Source organism: Petromyzon marinus, chromosome 62, assembly GCF_048934315.1.
Source record: "Petromyzon marinus isolate PM22_M1 ecotype Great Lakes invasive population chromosome 62, UKy_Petmar_22M1.pri1.0, whole genome shotgun sequence".
NCBI classification, from domain to species: Eukaryota; Metazoa; Chordata; class Hyperoartia; order Petromyzontiformes; family Petromyzontidae; genus Petromyzon; species Petromyzon marinus.
The window spans coordinates 10335683-10354473 of record NC_133728.1 but is presented as its reverse complement, the minus strand read 5'-3'; the positions used below and the strand labels follow the sequence as shown (position 1 = coordinate 10354473).

Below are 18791 nucleotides of genomic sequence, written 5' to 3'. Positions count from 1 at the left end.
AGAGAGAGACACACAACATAGACACACAGAGAGAGACACACAACATAGACACAGAGAGACACACAACATAGACACACAGCATAGACACACAACATAGACACACAACATAGACACAGAGAGACTCACACAACATAGACACACAGAGAGAGACACACAACATAGACACACAGAGAGAGAGACACACAGAGAGAGACACACACATAGACACACAGAGAGAGACACACAACATAGACACACAGAGAGACTCACACAACATAGACACACAGAGAGACTCACACAACATAGACACAGAGAGAGAGACACACAACATAGACACACAGAGAGAGACACAGAGAGAGAGACACACACATAGACACACAGCATAGACACACAACATAGACACACAGAGAGAGACACACAACATAGACACACAGAGACACACAGAGAGACACACATAGAGACACACAACATAGACACACAGAGAGAGAGACACACAACATAGACACACAGAGAGAGACACACAACATAGACACACAGAGAGCGACACACACAACATAGACACACAGAGAGAGACACACAACATAGACACACAGAGAGAGACACACAACATAGACACATAGAGACCCAATGCCTCTGTGTCGAGGTCTTAAATAGAGAGACGGGGGGGGGATGGGCAGACAGAGAGGTGGGTCTGCTGACGTAACACTTCTTCCGGAAGATTTCTACCTCTCACAGAAGATATCTTCCGGAAGACCTTTACGTCTAGAGGATATTCAAGTTCCAGAAGATAACTTCCGGAAGACGGCTACCGCTCGAAGAACCTCAAAGGTCTGAAAGGCATCTTCCGGTTCCGGAAGGCATCTTCCGGTTCCCGAAAGACATCTGCCGGTTCCGGAAGGCATATTCCTGTTCCGGAAGAAATCTTCCGGTTCCGGAAGAATTCTTCCGTGTCCGGAAGAAAGCTTCCGGGTCCGGAAGAAGTCTTCCGGGTCCGGAAGAACTATTTCGGGTCCGGAAGAAGTCTTCCGGTTCCGGAAGAAGTCTTCCGGTTCCGGAAGGTGTCTTCCGGTTCCGGAAGAATTCTTCCGGGTCCGGAAGAATGCGTCCGGGTCCGGAAGAAGGCTTCCGGGTCCGGAAGAAGTCTTCGTTTCCGGAAGATGTCTTTCGGATCCGAAAGGCATCTTCCGGTTCTAGAAGTTCTCTTCCGGTTCCGGAAGACGTCTTCCGGAAGAGGCGTACAAGGAGCCCTTCTGGAAAGAGCCCCGAGGCGAAGATGGCGGCCCCCAGTGCGCGGCCCGCGGGCGCGTCTCGTTCGGATAAAAAGTCTTCCTCCGCGGGAGAGAAAATCGTGGCCGGCTTCAACAAACTGCGCGGCGAGCAGCGCGCCCTGGCCGCCAAGAGCGCGCAGCTCGACATGGAGCTCACCGAGCACAAGTGAGAGGAGAAGGAGGAGGATGACGAGCGGCGGGCGGGAGGAGTGGGGAGGGGCGGGAAGGCGCCAGGCGAGCCGCGGGCCTGCTAGGCCGCACCGCTGTTACTACTCGCGGAGACGGCGGGCGAGCGGGGGTGAATGTTACTCACACTATAATAGCGATACGTGGCTTGTCACGGAACAATAGTCACGCATTATTTTGGGGTGGGCTCGACCTGCCTCATGGCAGAGACACGAAGTGCATGTTCGAAACCACCTCGACTCAACTGCCCAGTCATTCAGTTTAGGGTGGAGGTGGATGGCGGAGGGCAACATCCCCCTTTCAGTCCTGGTTGTCCTGCTGGGACGTGCACAGGTTACCATAACGCATAGCGCAAGCGGGCGGCAATGCAGACGCTGACTTAAGACGAACGATCGCGTCCCCCCCGCCCATCAACGACGTCTCATCGTCGCGATTCGTGGGGAAAGATTGCTCCCTCGGTGTGCTCACATTTCGTCATTTTTTTTATTTCACCCTCGTCTGTCTTGTAGTGCCAATGCGCTTCAGTTAAGTTAATGCACAACTTTCTGGCACGAGTCTTCTTATTTAAGACGTAGGAGCCTCAGCCAGGACCCGACACAGCCAGTGAGTAAAGGTTTGTCACGTAAACAAAACGTTCCAAACTTGATTTGTAGCTTTCCTGACTGCAGGAATTACCTCTTGGTTCTTTCGGTAAAGTCACTGTAGAAAGAAAATAAATTAAATAATAGAATACGACGTTTCGATTGCAACACAAGCAATCGTCATCAGGTACGAATGAATGATACAAAAAAACCTAGTAATCTTAGAAATATAATGCAACGCAGAGTCGGCTTACATAACAGTCAACACCCTACCTGGTTAATTACGTCCTTCCAAAGATTACTGAATTTTAGAGAGAGACCAAACACATACACCGAAACACATAGACAGACACATAAGCATAGAGAGACAACACAGAGACACACACATAGGCACACATAGAAATAACGCCTATGTGTCGAGGCTTTAAATAGAGAGGGGGGGGGGGGTAGAGAAATTAGCATGTCAATGAGAGATTTCGAGCTGCAGGAATTACTAGAGAGACAACACAGAGAGAGAGAGAGAAAACAAACTTTGTCAAATTTGCTAAATTTACTAGTGCAGCACATCAGTGTGTTGGAGAGCAAACCCACAATTACCACTTGAGTACGAAGTTTTGCAAGTAATTGCAACTAGCATCATCAGGTGACATCCAGAGTTGTGCTAGATTTAACGACACAGTTGTATTTACGCGATCCCACCCAAAATAAATTATGAACCAGTCTCTTATGTCGTCAATCCCAGGTGCTCAACTCTGGGGAATACGGCGGCGTTTTCCGACGCATAGGGGACCCAGTCAGCCACAAGGAGGAGGGTCCCGAATCAACATATAAACAAGTAACATGTTTAGAAAAAAACTATTGAACAAAATATTCCATCAATTAACCGTGATTGCCAAAAAAACCACAAATGATAAAGTAATATTTCCGAAAAATGCAAACAGCGTCAAATCTAGCAGCGGTACTGCTGGTGTTTGTAACTGAACACCAGGATTTTTTTTGCAATCTGACATGCGCATGGAAAGCAAGACGCATGATAACTTTGTGAGTATTTCATATTCTTTGGTTCTTTCGGTAAAGTCTTGTAGATAGAAAAAATAAAAGTAAATAAAATTAAAACTACGGCGTTTCAGGCACGTCACAAGCGGTCGTCATCAGGATCTTTTTCTATCTACGTGACTTTACCGAAAGAAACAAAAGAATATGAATTCCTGCAGTCACGAAAGTTTTAAGTCAAAATTTGTGAGTATTGCTACCTTTACATCTTTTTAATGTTGTCACTGTCTTTCTCTAAACTAGGCCTCGGCAAGGTAAGGTAAAAGGTAAAAACAACGAGCCTACCTTTACCCTACCTTTTACCTTACCAATATACAAGCACTCTACCTACCCTACCTTTTACCCTTCAGCAGGTAAGGTAAAAGGTTAAAAGCAACGAGCCTACCTTTACCCGACCTTTTACCCTTACCCCATACAAATTACCCGATTACAGGGTAATTACTGGGGTACTACTACACATGCAGGTAAACGCTAGGTAGAGCGCTTTATTCATATAGAATACTCTCAATGATTCAAATTTTAACTCTGTCGTATCAAATCTTGTAACTCAATTTTTACTCACTTCCCAATGTGGTATCGACTTCAAACTTGGTATACGTCTGTCATACTGATGACAATACTATAAACATTATTTTTTATACGTTATGTTTCGGCTTGGGTCGAACTGTCCACGGTCAACTGACGTTGGCTCTAATTGGCCACGGCCCCTTACGTTGTGGCAAGCTTCGGGGCCACTTCCTGGAGTCGTGGAGTTCTGCTATTACTAGTAGGGTACATTTCATAACGGCGTGTTTTCAAAAAAGATTTTTTTAAATATTACTTATTAAATGGAGGCCACGGACTGCGCCACAGCTTTTAGCGGTAAACAAGGCACCGTATTTACCGGGTAATACTTCGCGCTACCTTTGCCCTACCGGGTAATTCTTCCGAGCTACCTTCACCCTACCCTTTACCTTACCCCTTTGCATGTCGACACCTTTTACCCTTTTACCCGGTAAAAAAAGGTAAATTACCTTACCTTGCTGAGGCCTACTCTAAACCCTAAAGACGGATGCAACTTATAAATAATATATCTAGTTATCGCCTACATATTGTATACAGGTTAAAAACCATCCGTAGCCATTTCAGTAAAAGTCAGTTGTGAGAAAGGAGTGGGGGGGCCCACAGTCGGATCTTGCATAGACCCCCCCCATTGTAATGGCTCGTTGCGCACCTGGTCAAGCCATTATTATGCGTCCGTCTGAAACAGTGTCTGATGATGAGCACCTAAAAGATGGGGATTAAATGCGTTATGCAAGCCCGATATTGGAATGAGTACATTAAACAAGTGGCGGTGGAGCAATGAGTAATTGAAATGCAATAAATTTACTAACACAGTGAATACGCGTTATTTATAAATGTGTCGTAACCCTCCACCACCCGACATGGCCAATCAGCAAAAAAGTGTCACGTTGACAAAAGACAAATAGTTCACTACTTTAGCCCACCGGTGTGTTGAAGCGTGAGTCATCGAAACGTCGTACTCTAAAATTGCAAATGTTGTGGAGGGTTGCGACACATTTATAAATAACGCGATCTAACCCAAAAAAACGTTATTATGAATAATATTTGTCGCGAAAGCCTACGTGTTAAACATTAATGGTATTTGTGTGCAGACAACTAATACAGTATTTCCATTTCTTGCTTCTTTCGCTCAACTCGCGTACATAGAAACCTATTTTTTTAAATAATCACCTTGGGAATATTACTATCTTTTTGTTTGTGAGCTGACAACTTATATTTCTAAATTTACTTGGTGAATATTAATGTATGATTGTGTCTAAGTCCTTGTGTGCATGCGAGTCCATGTGCATGTCTGCCACGATGTGTGTACGTCTGTGTGTGTATCAGTCAATGTCGGTGCGAGTCAATGTGTGTGTTTTTGAAGTCGATGTGTCTGTGTGTGGGTCGATGTTTGTGTGTGGGTCGATGTGTCTGTGTGTGTAAGTCGATATGTGTGTAAGTCGATGAGTGTGTGTGTGTAAGTCGATGAGTGTGTTTGTAAGTCGATATGTGTGTGTCAGTCGATGCGTGTGTTAGTCAATGTGTGTGCGTGGTGTGTGTAGACAACTAATACTGGTAGGAACCGTAGTGTACTGGAAGCCCAACCGGGATTAATTCACAGGAGGCAGGGGATTAATTGTGTATGTCTGTGGATGTCTGTCCACGTGTATCCGGACACCCGGATATATAACAAATGCGCTCCTAGTGGGCATTACTGGTAGGAAACGTAGTGGACTGGAAGTCCAACCGGGATTATCACAGGAGGCAGGGGATTAATTGTGTATGTCGGTGGATGTCTGTCCACGTGTACCCGGACACCTGGATAAAAGGGGAGGGGCTGGGGAGGGGAGGGAGGGGCTGGGTGGGGCTGGGTGGGGGGTGGGGCTGGGTGGGGGGTGGGAGGGGTGGGGGGTGGGAGGGGTGGGGCTGGGTGGGGAGGGGCTGGTCACCCCGTGGTGCCCTTATAAAACTCAACGTTTAACCTACTCACGCCGGCTTGTGCCCGCCCTCACAGTCGGGCATATTTGCGGAATACACCACGTGGTGCCTCCGCCGTTGACCCTGGCCATTGACCGAGCAACCCAACGTTCCTACCAGCTCCCTCCGCAGGAATGTGTTATTTAAAAATTAAGTCGGTACATTTTTAAATAATAATGTGTGTCTAAGTCCATGTGTGCGTGTGACTCGATGTGCGTGTCTGCGTCGATGTGTGTGTTTAAGTCGATGTGTCTGTGTGTGTGAGTAAATGTTTGTGTGAGTCGATGTACGTGTGTGTGCAAGTCTATGTGTGTGTGTTGGTCGATGTGTGTAAGTCCATATATGTGTGTGTGTATGTCGATGTGTGTGTGTGTGCAAGTCGATGTGCGTGTGGATCGATGCATGTGTGTGTGTAAGCCCATGTGTTTGTGTGTGTGAGTCCATATGTGTGTGTGTACGTCAATGTGTGTGTGTATGGCTCCATGTGTGTAAGTCAATGTGTGTGTGTGTGTCGATGTGTTTGTGTAAGTCCAAGTGTGTGTGTCAGTCCATGCGTGTGTGTCGGTCTATGTGTGTGTGTGAGTCGCTGTGTGTGTACGTCAATATGTCTGCGTGTCAGTCGACCTGTGTGTGTGTGTGGCTCTATGTGCGTGTGTCAGTCGATGTGTATGTGTGTGTAAGTCGATGAGTGTGTGAATCGATGTGTGTAAGTCTATGTGTGTGTGTACGTCGATATGTGTGTGTAACTCCATGTCTGTGCAACTCAAGTCGATGTCTGTGTGAGTCCATATGTGTGTGTGTAGGTCTGTGTGTTTGTGTGTGTGGGTCAATGTCTGTAAGTGTGAATAAGTCGACATGTGTGTCTGTCTTTTTCGCCCGGGCAGCGCCGGGTACTTCCCGCTGTTTACTGATAAAATAGCCCGGTTCTTAGCGGCAACACACCAAGGTGAGATTTGGAACTATAAATAAAATACATTATCTATTAACATCGGCCAAAGAACAATAAATTAATTTGCATTGGCCACATGTCGCAAATGAGTACGCGTCTTAAGATCAAATAATTCTTAAATACGGTAACGTGCTAAGACTCAACTATCTGCAGTTGCAGAACACGCACGTCAGGAAGGGTACACAATTAAAATTGATAACGTTGAAGCGCCACGTAAAACGATTTAATTATTTCTGTTAAAGATTAATGAGCGACTCAGTCGAGGTTGAGAAAAAAACGAAATAACTTCATCTGAGTGGATAGCTATAAACTGAATGTGGCATGGACACGATTTATAAACAAATAATAATAATAACGTGATTGTATTATACAACACAATAACATTTAAATACATTCACAACGCGCTAACCTATGCTATCAACTTTTATGATAAAATCATGTTAACGCTTGACTATAATCACAATAGCATTAACATTCAGCCTTCATTACGAATAATTACACTTTAACAGAATGAAGGCTATCCTATATTCATTAATCGCAAAATATATTCACTTCATTTCACTGACCCAACCTGCCAGTCACAACCAATCTACTCGCTTTCAGCTAATTATATTATTAGATCGAGTGCAAATTATGTCATGGCATCTACACCAGCGGTCTCCAACCTTTATGGCACCAGGGACAGGTTTCATGGAATTCAATTTTTTCACGGACCGGGGGGGGGGGGGGGCGGGTTCATCATTGGGTCTGTCCCCCTTTTCAAAGAAGCTATCCAGCGACGTTTGTTATTTATTCTTGTTGGCTACTCGGGGTGAGCTTGTGTGCTTACCAACACTGTGACCGAGACGAGTGCGCAGTGCGGGAAAGAGGCGTGGGCGGAAGTGGTGAATAATAAAATAATGGAGGCGGGCCACGTGCGGAATCACCGCTCTCACCTCCTGCTGCTGTGCGGCCCGGTTCCTAACAGGCCACGGACCGGCACCGGTCCGCAGCCGGGGGGTTGGGGTACCCCTGGTCTACATGACCCGGATCAGGAAGCGCTTTCACTGATCTTAGGTCCTGTTAACAACCTGATGATCTTCTTTGGTTCTTTCGGTAAAGTCACGTAGAATGAGAATAAAATAATAAATTGATAAAATAAAATAACAATAATATTCTCACGACGTTTCGGCCACAACACAAGCGGCCTTCATCAGGTGAAGGGACGAGACTGTCTGCTAGGACAGCGCTGGAGTGAAAGAGCCACGTTCAGATCACGACCTTTAAGCTGTGTGAGAGGAAACAAAGCGCCTTGACAAAGGAATTAGCATATAATTTAGCATTGAAATGGCTGAGTGATTAGCTTGTGACTGGTCACAGAAATAGCTATGTTGGTTGTAATCTCGAGTGAAATTTCTGCACCCTTTTTTTATGTAAGAGTATTCTCCCAACGCACCAGTGTGCTGAAGCAGTAGTAAAACATTTGGCAGGTTTGATTCCCGTGTTGGATGGGAAGGGGTTTTAGGACGCATTTTTACACGATCTAACCCATCAAAAACAATTATGAATCGGTGTGTTACACATGCGTTCTGCTGCTGAAGGGATAGAGGCGGCGGTTATTAGCCCGGTGTGTTACGCACACACGGGACTAATTGCTTGACTGCGTTGGGTTGATGTTGCCTCAGGGCCGTGTTAAAGGTTCGTAACACAGTGGACTTGCCAAACGCCGCCTCTGTCAGCCCAGCAGCTGAATAAACGCGTACACCGCAGTCGATGGTCGGCAGGTCGCAATTTGGTAGTGTGAAGTACGTATGTTGAGCTTCCTTCGCACCGTTTGTAGCCAGCCGTGCTAATCGGAGGTGCGGGGGGAGGACAGCAAGCTAAACACAGCAACGAGCAGTTCCATACAAAGTGTAGGTACACACGGTCTGGCCCTGCGTAGCAGAGTAGACCAAGTAGCGTCTACCGGAGGGAGCTGTCTTGTGGCCTGCAGCAGTCTATACGACACCCATTCTATGCTCTCCCCAGGCTACGTCGACAGCTCTTCAGAGCTGCACTTTGCCCAGCAGTGGCACGAGCGAGCACTTTTCACGGCTGCAACCTCGCTATTTGACCGCTTTTTTGCAACCACAATTTTTTTGGGGTCGGAACTCCACTTCAGTGTTAAAATGTTGTGTTATACGTCCATCCTCCACCCGACAGAGCTTTGGAGGCATCTGCAGGCATTGCGCGTACGCTACTTTTAGAGCCATTATCATCATCCGCGAAATTTGCTATTCATGAGCATCTCCGGAACAACGTATCCCTCGCGGATAACGAGAGAAAGTCCGTACACACGCGGCATTGCAAATTTCACCTTGCTGTGTGAAAGAAGAAGCTCCTTAGCAGGGGCTCTTTTGGCCTACTCTTCCATGCAGGCCAAACACATTAACATGGATTCGTCCGCGCTCACGTGTGGTTGTGTTCGCTCTGGGCAGTGGTAGCGTAGTCCTGGGCCCTCCCCTAGGTCAACTCGGCCTCAAATAAGTACCTGGTGCGGTGTGCAAACATCGCCACTGGGGAGGTGTTGGCCAGCCACCCCCTCGTGTGCCGTTCCGGTCTTCGTAGGTGCTCGCTAACAGCTCTAGATTTGAAACTTTCGTGACTGCAAGGATCCATACTCTTTGGTTCTATTCGGTAAAGTCACGTAGGTAAAAAATAAAACAACAAAAATCACGACGTTGCGGCCACAACACAAGCGGCCTTCATCAGGTGAAGGGACCGGACTGTCCAGAGGACAGCGTTGGAGTGAAGACAGCCAAGCCCAGGTCGCGTCCCTTAAGCTGTGTGGGAGGAAAACAAAACAAAAAACGCCTTGACAAAGGAATTAGCATAACAATGATGTACTAGACCGGCACGGTGGGGGTGGAGGGGGTGGGGGAAGTTTACATAATGTTGGTGTGAAGGGACATAAGCTGCTGTGAAAGTTTGGGATACCAGTCGCTAACAGCGTTCGCCCCAACAGTTTTTTGACGGCTCTGCGGGGAACCTTTGTCTCGTGTGCGCTGCAGCCTGGTGATCGACGCCCTGCGCGACGTGGACCCCGAGCGGCGCTGCTACCGCATGGTGGGGGGGGTGCTCGTGGAGCGCACCGTCAAGGAGGTGCTGCCCGCCCTGCAGAGCAACAAGGAGCAGGTGGGGATGGAGGGGCCTCCGCATCCCCCTGTGCGGCGTGTGGTGTCGTGTTGTGTGGTGTGTTGTGTTGTGGTGGTGTTGTGTGGTGTGGTGGTGTGTCGTGTGTTGTGTGGTGTGGTGTGGTGTTGTGTGGTGTCGTGTGGTGTGGTGTTGTGTTGTGTCGTGTGGTGTGGTGTGGTGGTGTTGTGTGGTGTGGTGGTGTTGTGTGGTGTTGTGTGGTGTTGTGTGGTGTTGTGTGGTGTTGTGGTGGTGTTGTGTGGTGTTGTGTGTTGTGTTGTGTGGTGTGGTGGTGTTGTGTTGTGTGGTGTTGTGTGGTGGTGTTGTGTGGTGTTGTGTGGTGTTGTGTGGTGTTGTGTGGTGTTGTGTTGTGTGGTGTTGTGTGGTGTTGTTGTGTGGTGGTGTTGTGTGGTGGTGTTGTGTGGTGTGGTGGTGTTGTGTGGTGTTGTGTGGTGTTGTGTGGTGTCGTGTGGTGTTGTGTGGTGTGGTGTCGTGTTGTGTGGTGTTGTGTCGTGTGGTGTTGTGTTGTGTCGTGTGGTGTGGTGTGGTGTGGTGTGGTGTCGTGTGGTGTTGTGTGGTGTGGTGTGGTGTGTTGTGGTGTTGTGTCGTGTGGTGTGGTGTGGTGTCGTGTGGTGTGGTGTGGTGTCGTGTGGTGTGGTGTTGTGTCGTGTGGTGTGGTGTTGTGTCGTGTGGTGTGGTGTTGTGTCGTGTGGTGTTGTGTTGTGTCATGTGGTGTGGTGTTGTGTTGTGTGGTGTTGTGTCGTGTTGTGTGGTGTCATGTGGTGTGGTGTGTTGTGTGGTGTCGTGTGGTGTGTTGTGTGGTGTTGTGTGGTGTGTTGTGTTGTGTGGTGTGGTGTCGTGTGGTGTGTGGTGTGGTGTTGTGTGGTGTGTTGTGTTGTGTCGTGTGGTGTGGTGTTGTGTGGTGTGGTGTCGTGTGGTGTGGTGTGGTGTCGTGTGGTGTTGTGTGGTGTTGTGTGGTGTGGTGTGGTGTTGTGTGGTGTGGTGTCGTGTTGTGTGTGGTGTGGTGTGGTGTTGTGTGGTGTGTTGTGTTGTGTCGTGTGGTGTGGTGTTGTGTGGTGTGGTGTCGTGTGGTGTGGTGTGGTGTCGTGTGGTGTTGTGTGGTGTTGTGTGGTGTGGTGTGGTGTTGTGTCGTGTGGTGTTGTGTTGTGTCATGTGGTGTGACGTTGTGTTGTGTCGTGTGGTGTGTGGTGTGGTGTTGTGTGGTGTCGTGTGGTGTGGTGTGGTGTCGTGTGGTGTGGTGTGGTGTCGTGTGGTGTGTTGTGTGGTGTGTTGTGTTGTGTCGTGTGGTGTGTGGTGTTGTGTGGTGTGGTGTCGTGTGGTGTGGTGTGGTGTGGTGTCGTGTGGTGTGTTGTGTGGTGTTGTGTGGTGTGGTGTCGTGTGGTGTGTTGTGTGGTGTGGTGTGGTGTCGTGTTGTGTGGTGTTGTGTTGTGTGGTGTTGTGTGGTGTTTTGTCGCGTAGTGTGGTGTGGTGTGTGATGCCGTGTGTCATGTTGTGCCGTGTGTTTTGTCACTTGTTGTATCGTGCCGTGTTGCGTGTTTTATCGTGTTGTGCCGTGCGTCGTATCCTGTTATGTCACGTGTTGTATGTCTTGTGTCGTGTTGTGTCCTTTTGCATGTTGTACCATGTCACGTATCGTGTGTCTTGTTGTGTGTTGTATTGTGTCGTGTGTCTTGTGTGTTGTATTGTGTCATGTGTCATGTTGTGTGTTGCATTGTGTCATGTGTCATGTTGTGTGTTGTATTGTGTCATGTGTCATGTTGTGTGTTGTATTGTGTCATGTGTCTTGTTGTGTGTTGTATTGTGTCATGTGTCTTGTTGTGTGTTGTATTGTGTCATGTGTCTTGTTGTGTGTTGTATTGTGTCATGTGTCTTGTTGTGTGCTGTATTGTGTCATGTGTCTTGTTGTGTGTTGTGTCATGTGTCTTGTTGTGTGTTGTATTGTGTCATGTGTCTTGTTGTGTGTTGTATTGTGTCATGTCTCTTGTTGTGTGTTGTATTGTGTCATGTGTCTTGTTGTGTGTTGTGTCATGTGTCTTGTTGTGTGTTGTATTGTGTCATGTGTCATGTTGTGTGTTGTATTGTGTCATGTGTCATGTTGTGTGTTGTATTGTGTCATGTGTCATGTTGTGTGTTGTATTGTGTCATGTGTCTTGTTGTGTGTTGTATTGTGTCATGTGTCATGTTGCGTGTTGTATTGTGTCATGTGTCATGTTGTGTGTTGTATTGTGTCATGTGTCATGTTGCGTGTTGTATTGTGTCATGTGTCTTGTTGCGTGTTGTATTGTGTCGTGTGTCTTGTTGCGTGTTGTATTGTGTCGTGTGTCTTGTTGTGTGTTGTATTGTGTCGTGTGTCTTGTTGTGTGTTGTATTGTGTCATGTGTCATGTTGTGTGTTGTATTGTGTCATGTTGTGTGTTGTATTGTGTCGTGTGTCTTGTTGTGTGTTGTATTGTGTCGTGTGTCTTGTTGTGTGTTGTATTGTGTCATGTGTCTTGTTGTGTGTTGTATTGTGTCATGTGTCTTGTTGTGTATTGTGTCATGTGTCTTGTTGCGTGTTGTATTGTGTCATGTGTCATGTTGTGTGTTGTATTGTGTCATGTGTCTTGTTGTGTATTGTGTCGTGTGTCTTGTTGTGTGTTGTATTGTGTCATGTGTCTTGTTGTGTGTTGTATTGTGTCATGTGTCTTGGTGTGTGTTGTATTGTGTCATGTGTCTTGTTGTGTGTTGTATTGTGTCATGTGTCTTGTTGTGTGTTGTATTGTGTCATGTGTCTTGTTGTGTATTGTGTCATGTGTCTTGTTGCGTGTTGTATTGTGTCATGTGTCATGTTGCGTGTTGTATTGTGTCATGTGTCATGTTGTGTGTTGTATTGTGTCATGTGTCTTGTTGTGTGTTGTATTGTGTCATGTGTTTTGTTGTGTGTTGTATTGTGTCATGTGTCTTGTTGTGTGTTGTATTGTGTCATGTGTCATGTTGCGTGTTGTATTGTGTCATGTGTCTTGTTGTGTGTTGTATTGTGTCATGTGTCATGTTGCGTGTTGTATTGTGTCATGTGTCATGTTGCGTGTTGTATTGTGTCATGTGTCATGTTGCGTGTTGTATTGTGTCATGTGTCTTGTTGCGTGTTGTATTGTGTCATGTGTCATGTTGTGTGTTGTATTGTGTCATGTGTCATGTTGTGTGTTGTATTGTGTCATGTGTCTTGTTGTGTATTGTGTCATGTGTCTTGTTGCGTGTTGTATTGTGTCATGTGTCTTGTTGCGTGTTGTATTGTGTCATGTGTCTTGTTGTGTGTTGTATTGTGTCATGTGTCTTGTTGCGTGTTGTATTGTGTCATGTGTCTTGTTGTGTATTGTGTCATGTGTCTTGTTGCGTGTTGTATTGTGTCATGTGTCATGTTGCGTGTTGTATTGTGTCATGTGTCATGTTGTGTGTTGTATTGTGTCATGTGTCTTGTTGTGTGTTGTATTGTGTCATGTGTCTTGTTGTGTGTTGTATTGTGTCATGTGTGTTGTATTGTGTCATGTGTGTTGTATTGTGTCATGTGTCATGTTGTGTGTTGTATTGTGTCATGTGTGTTGTATTGTGTCATGTTGCGTGTTGTATTGTGTCATGTGTCATGTTGTGTTGTATTGTGTCATGTGTCATGTTGTGTGTTGTATTGTGTCATGTGTGTTGTATTGTGTCATGTTGCGTGTTGTATCGTGCCCCCTGTCGCACCACGCCACCTACCGTAACCGTACCGCCGATATCCCCGCGGTCCCCGCCCCCCCCCCCCCCCCCCCCCGCCAGATCTCGCGGCTGCTGGAGGCGCTGGCCCAGCAGGTGTCGGCCAAGGGGCGCGAGATCAACGAGTATCGCGAGAAGCACAACATCCGCGTGCGTGGCGAGGCCGACCCTGTACCCCTCGCCGCCGTCGCCGCCACCGGCACCGGCACCGGCGACGGCGACGGCGACGGCCAGATCCCCGCCAAGCCCGGCGCCGCCGGCGTGCTGGTGTCCGAGACCGGGTAGGAGAAAGCCGCGGCGGCAACGGGCGCCACCGATGGGAGAGCGGGGATGGGTGGCGGCGGCGGCGGCGTGGGTCTGCGGCGATGGGCAAATGTGTTGGAGCGTGGACGTGTGGACAGGCGTGGCACGTTTGTCTGTGTGTGTCTGTGTGTGTCTGTGTGTGTCTGTGTGTGTCTGTGTGTGTCTGTGTGTGCGTGTGTGGAACTTCTCTCGCGCCGTTACGCGGCCAACGGCGCCAATCGGAGTAGCGGGGGGAAGGACGGCGAATGGAACGCATCAACAAGCCGGTCCTCAACACGGATCCACCAGCGCGCGCCGGACGAGTGCACAGCGTGGCACGGAAGCTGCCCGTCGCTGCACACGTCCAGCGCCACACAGCACCACCCTCGTACACCGCGCCGCCGCTCTAAACACCCAACAGTCACGCAGCGTTACGCAATTCCACACGCTCTGCCACGCAGGCACCCCCGCACCATTCAACGTAGCGCTGCACCGCGCTGCGGAACCGTTCACGTCGCGGCAAAACACTCGCTTGCGCTGTGTACGGCACAAGCGTGCAGACGTCCAGCGCGTGGGCACCGGACCGCGCGCAGCACGGCACGCTTGACCCCACGGAGCGGCAACGCCGCTGCGCTGCTGGTGCGCCCGCCGCCACGGCACGGCGCGTGAGAACACGCGCAACCCCGCTGTGGATGGGCCCGGTCTCCCCCGCCATGCGAGCGTGTCATTTCTTACCGATGGTCTCGAAACCCTTGCGACGAACGAGTTGAGCGCCCCTGTGTGTGTGTGTGAATGTTTGCGTTTTTTTTTTATGTAAGTTAATGTCGGCGTGTGATTTTTCCCCCCACCCCCCCCCACCCCCTCCCAAATGCATGGGTTTTCTCCGGGCACTCCAGTTTACTCCCCTCCGAATGTCCGAATGCAGTGAGACTCGTACCACCAAAGAGCCTCGAGGCTTGCGCGAGGGTTTGCCTGGGTGTTATGAGAGAATTATATTCGCTTGGGGCACGATGGTCGTCGATTCCCCGCTCACGGCCAACATCACCCAGTAACGCATATCCGAGCCGGTCCTAGGCCTCCCCGAGGTCGACTCGGCCTCGAATGAGTAACCTTGTGCGGTGTCGTAAACACTGGGGGAGACAAAGGCGGCCGGGCGTGGTGCTGGCCACCCACCCCCTCGTGTGCCGTGCCGGCCTTCACGGGTGCTCCTCTCTCCCAACGGCACTTGCCCCAACAGTCTGTTGAGGCTGTACGGGGGGGGGGGGGGGCGGGAGTCTTTGTGCGTGCGTCGGTCCGCAGCCGCCGCTCCATGCGCAGCGACGCGGTGTAAACTGTAATCTCACCTCCCCCGTCACTCAGAGCGGCGTGGGTCGTCTTAAGCCAGGGCCGCGGGACAGCTACGGCCTTCATTCCCCTGTGGCCCCTCGGCGCCATTTCGCACGCGTCCCGATCACTTCCATACGGGCGCGCAGGTGACGGTGCTCCGTCGCCGCATCGCGGCCTCGCTCGCCGGGTGCTGGAGAGGGGGAACGACACGCGGGCGCGCCCGACGCAGCTCTGCATTTCTCGTATCCCAAGCTCTCGAGGCAATCTTGCGTCGCCGCGAGTATCTTTTCTTTTTGTTGCGGTGCCGCGAAATCCCCGAGGTGCGCTGCGTGTTAACGCCTGGTTTGCGCCAGTAATAGTTCCCCGGTGAAACCACGTTCACCAGAGCGCAGGGCTTCAGAGACACCGGTCCTCTCGGGCCCCCCAGCCTATGTACAAATACACACACACACACATACCGATCGTCAGCTACCGAGTGGTGGGATGCCGTGGTGAGAGAGCACGGCTCGCTTGTTGGAAAGTTCAGAGTCAAAATCCCGGCCAGTGGACAATTGGAATTTGAATCCCTCCGGTGTAAAAATTAAGTTTCGCTTTCTAAAAATACAACGGTGGACTGTTCACGACTGAGTGTGCACCCACCCCAACCCCACCATTTGAATGTGGAGTTTGCCACCGCAGTCTGAGAGATGAGCACCTTACCACTCATTTAAGCGGGCAACCACTTTAGCATCACCACCCGTGATGCGACATGACTCTGGACTGGCTGCCGTACATCAAGGAGCCTGGTAAAAGTGTGGAACGTTGGGCCAACGGTTCCAACCGCATCGCAGCGTTGGCTCGGCGTTGCGTATTTTCCTGGGGGGGGGGGGAGGAGTGGAGGATGGGTGATCGGTTGCAGCGTGGGCTGCAGTGGGGGATGGGAGCTTTGGATATCCTGCACCAGATGAAGCTGCCAGGCTGCTGCTCTTGCTGTAGGTGTCGATGCAAGAGTCTGAACGAATAAACGGCAATGGTTTGTTGATATTGTGTAAGCTTTCAGTGTTGTGCTTGTCGCATGTGATCATGATGTCAACTTACAGTGCACTGCCGCACAGTACTCAATCGCAGAGAGAGAGAGAGAATTACTCGAGGGCGCGAAGAGGAACTGTAGACAAGCCAGGTGGTGAGCCAACGCCAGGAATTGCCCAAGCCCTGTGGTCCTCTACATGTCAAGGTGTTCATTGGCCAGTTAACCCTTTCCCGTTACTGTCTGCAAGCTGCAGGGTGTGTTCGGTCCTCCCGTTCACCGCCGAATCTTGGAACGCGCGAGCGTCTCTGCATTCATTTTATTTCGAGAGGCGTCGTAGCGGCGCCGTACGCTCCATAGAGAACCGCCACGGCCGCCGCCACTAAGATAGCCAGCGCCGCTGCAGCAGGTCCACCTAGGGCAAGACTTTCAACGGCGTTTGCCGTGAGTGGGAATCAAACTGGCTGCCAGAATTCCGTAGCGTTGCACGCTTACCACCGTGCCAACAATTGCCCACGCTCCAACAATTCATCAGACTAGTTATGAAAGAAAGGGTAGCGCCGTTTAGAATATCCCTCGCAACCTGCTTGGTGAACAGATCTAGCTCCTCCGTGCAGCCCTTCGGCATAAACACATTCTCCTGCGGAGGGGGCTGGTAGGAACGTTGGGTTGCTCAGTCAGTGGCCAGGGTCAACGGTGGCACCACCACGGCGGGCACAAGCCGGCGTGAGTAGGTTAAACGTTGAGTTTTGTAGGGGCACCACGGGGTGACCAGCCCCTCCCTCCCCACCCAGCCCCTCCCCATCTAGCCCCACCCCCCACCCAGCCCCACCCTCCCCACCGAGCCACTCCCCACCCTCCCGTCCCCACCCAGCCCCTCCCCACCCAGCCCCTCCCTACCCTCCCCTCTCCACCCAGCCCCACCCCTCCCATTTTTTATATCCGAATGTCCGGATACACGTGGACAGACATCCACAGACATCCACAATCCCGTGCCTCCTGTGAATTAGTCCCGGTTGGGCTTCCAGTCCATATACGGGCACCATGGGGTGACCAGCCCCTCCCCACCCAGCACCACCCCACCCAGCCCCACCCCTCCCACCCCCCACCCAGCCCCACCCTCCCCACCCAGCCCCTCACTACCCAGCCCCTCCCTACCCTCCCCTCTCCACCCAGCCCCACCCCTCCCACGTGGACAGACATCCACAGACATACACAATCCCCTGCCTCCTCTGAATTAATCCCGGTTGGGCTTATAATATAATATAGCACAGCATTGCTACCGAATATGGGTGAGAGAAAACTACTTTTGCAACACACCGCAAGATACTAATTTCCAATCCGGCTGTCTCGCCCTTTGTTATGTTATCCCCGCTGTCCGCCAGATCTCTCGGAACTCTCCCTTGAACTCCTCGCTCCAAATTGCTGCTGCGCCCTTTCTCCCCCGCCTCCGCCGGGACGTCGTCTCCGTGCCCTGCTCTGTATCACACTCTGAACTCGCCTCTCGAACCCTACTCATGTCCTCTCCGCTAACCCCAACTTTCTGGATACCTTCCCACAACTCGAACCGACTTTCCTCCCCCCACGCGTCCAAGGTGGGTGACTCCTCTGTCCTCGCCTTGCCACCTTCCCCCAGCTCTGCTCCGACTCTTTGTCCTCTGTGGGGACTTCCAACTTTTTTCTCTGCCCACCGCAACACTCCAATCCACCACGTCCCTCGCCATCCTCACCCGGTTTTTCTCTGCGCCGATGACTGGGGACCGCACTCAGCCGTGTCCCAACAACGCATGGAGGGAGAAGGGTGTGGATATTTCACCCAGAGGACTGCACCAAATTGTGAATGTGGTGAGATGCAAAACACCATGCGTATATATTAACGATGGCTACCCAGTGCACCACGTGTATTCTGGTGGAACAAGTGGACTCCACTCATCTTCCACCCCGGACGCTGCCTTGGAGTAGCTTACACGCAAATAACACAGCTGTCAACCCATACGGTTTACCCGTATTTTTGTACAGGGAAATTGAATTTTCAGGTCCATACGGCGTACAGCCGTTTCAATACGGGCAAAACATTTGTTTTGGCTATTTGTGTTTCTCCCTTGTGGTTGGACTTTGTAGGATGAACGTTGAGATTTATAAGGGGCACGGGGGGTGACCAATAAGGTCTGAATTGGTCTGTAATAAGGTAGGCATTGATATGGGGTTAACAGGTATTAAATAAAACAAATGTAGCCACGTACAATGCAGCCTGGTCGTTTTTAACAATTGATTAAATCGCTTATACACATAGAATATACACTGAAACAACATGACCCACGTCTGCACGTGCTCCCCAAAACAAATGGAGGAGACACTGCAACATCGCGATCCCGTGCCACTGGGCGAGCTCTCCGTTGAGGTTTCTGCCTCGACTCTTCTCACTTCACTGGCCACAGCGAACCGCCGTGCCCTTCGGAGCACTCCCAATAATAACCTTGAGATATAACAGGTTTTACCCTTTCTGGTAATACAACAGGATGTCAAATCTTGACTTAAAGCTTTCGTGACTGCAGGAATTGATCCTTTGGGTCTTTTGATAAAGTCACGTAGATAGGTTCAAAGAAAATAAAAAAAACTACGACGTTTCGATCACAATGCAAGCGTTCATCATCGGGAAGAGGGGGTGAGCTTCTAAAGGAAAACTGTTTATAAAGGTTTGAAATGGGCGTAGCCCAAATGTCAGCAGCCAATGAGAATGTG

At 50.0% G+C, this 18791-nt stretch overlaps 1 protein-coding gene across 1 annotated transcript; it reads left to right on the top strand.

The window, feature by feature from the left end:
- Positions 1 to 1204: 1204 nt before the first annotated feature.
- PFDN2 (prefoldin subunit 2) lies at positions 1205 to 16064 on the top strand. The gene is made up of 3 exons (XM_032977298.2): positions 1205 to 1413; positions 9566 to 9689; positions 13499 to 16064. Exons 1-3 carry the CDS (start codon positions 1253 to 1255, stop codon positions 13718 to 13720), a joined length of 507 nt encoding a protein of 168 aa, XP_032833189.2. The 5' UTR covers positions 1205 to 1252; the 3' UTR covers positions 13721 to 16064.
- The last annotated feature ends 2727 nt before the right edge of the window (positions 16065 to 18791 follow it).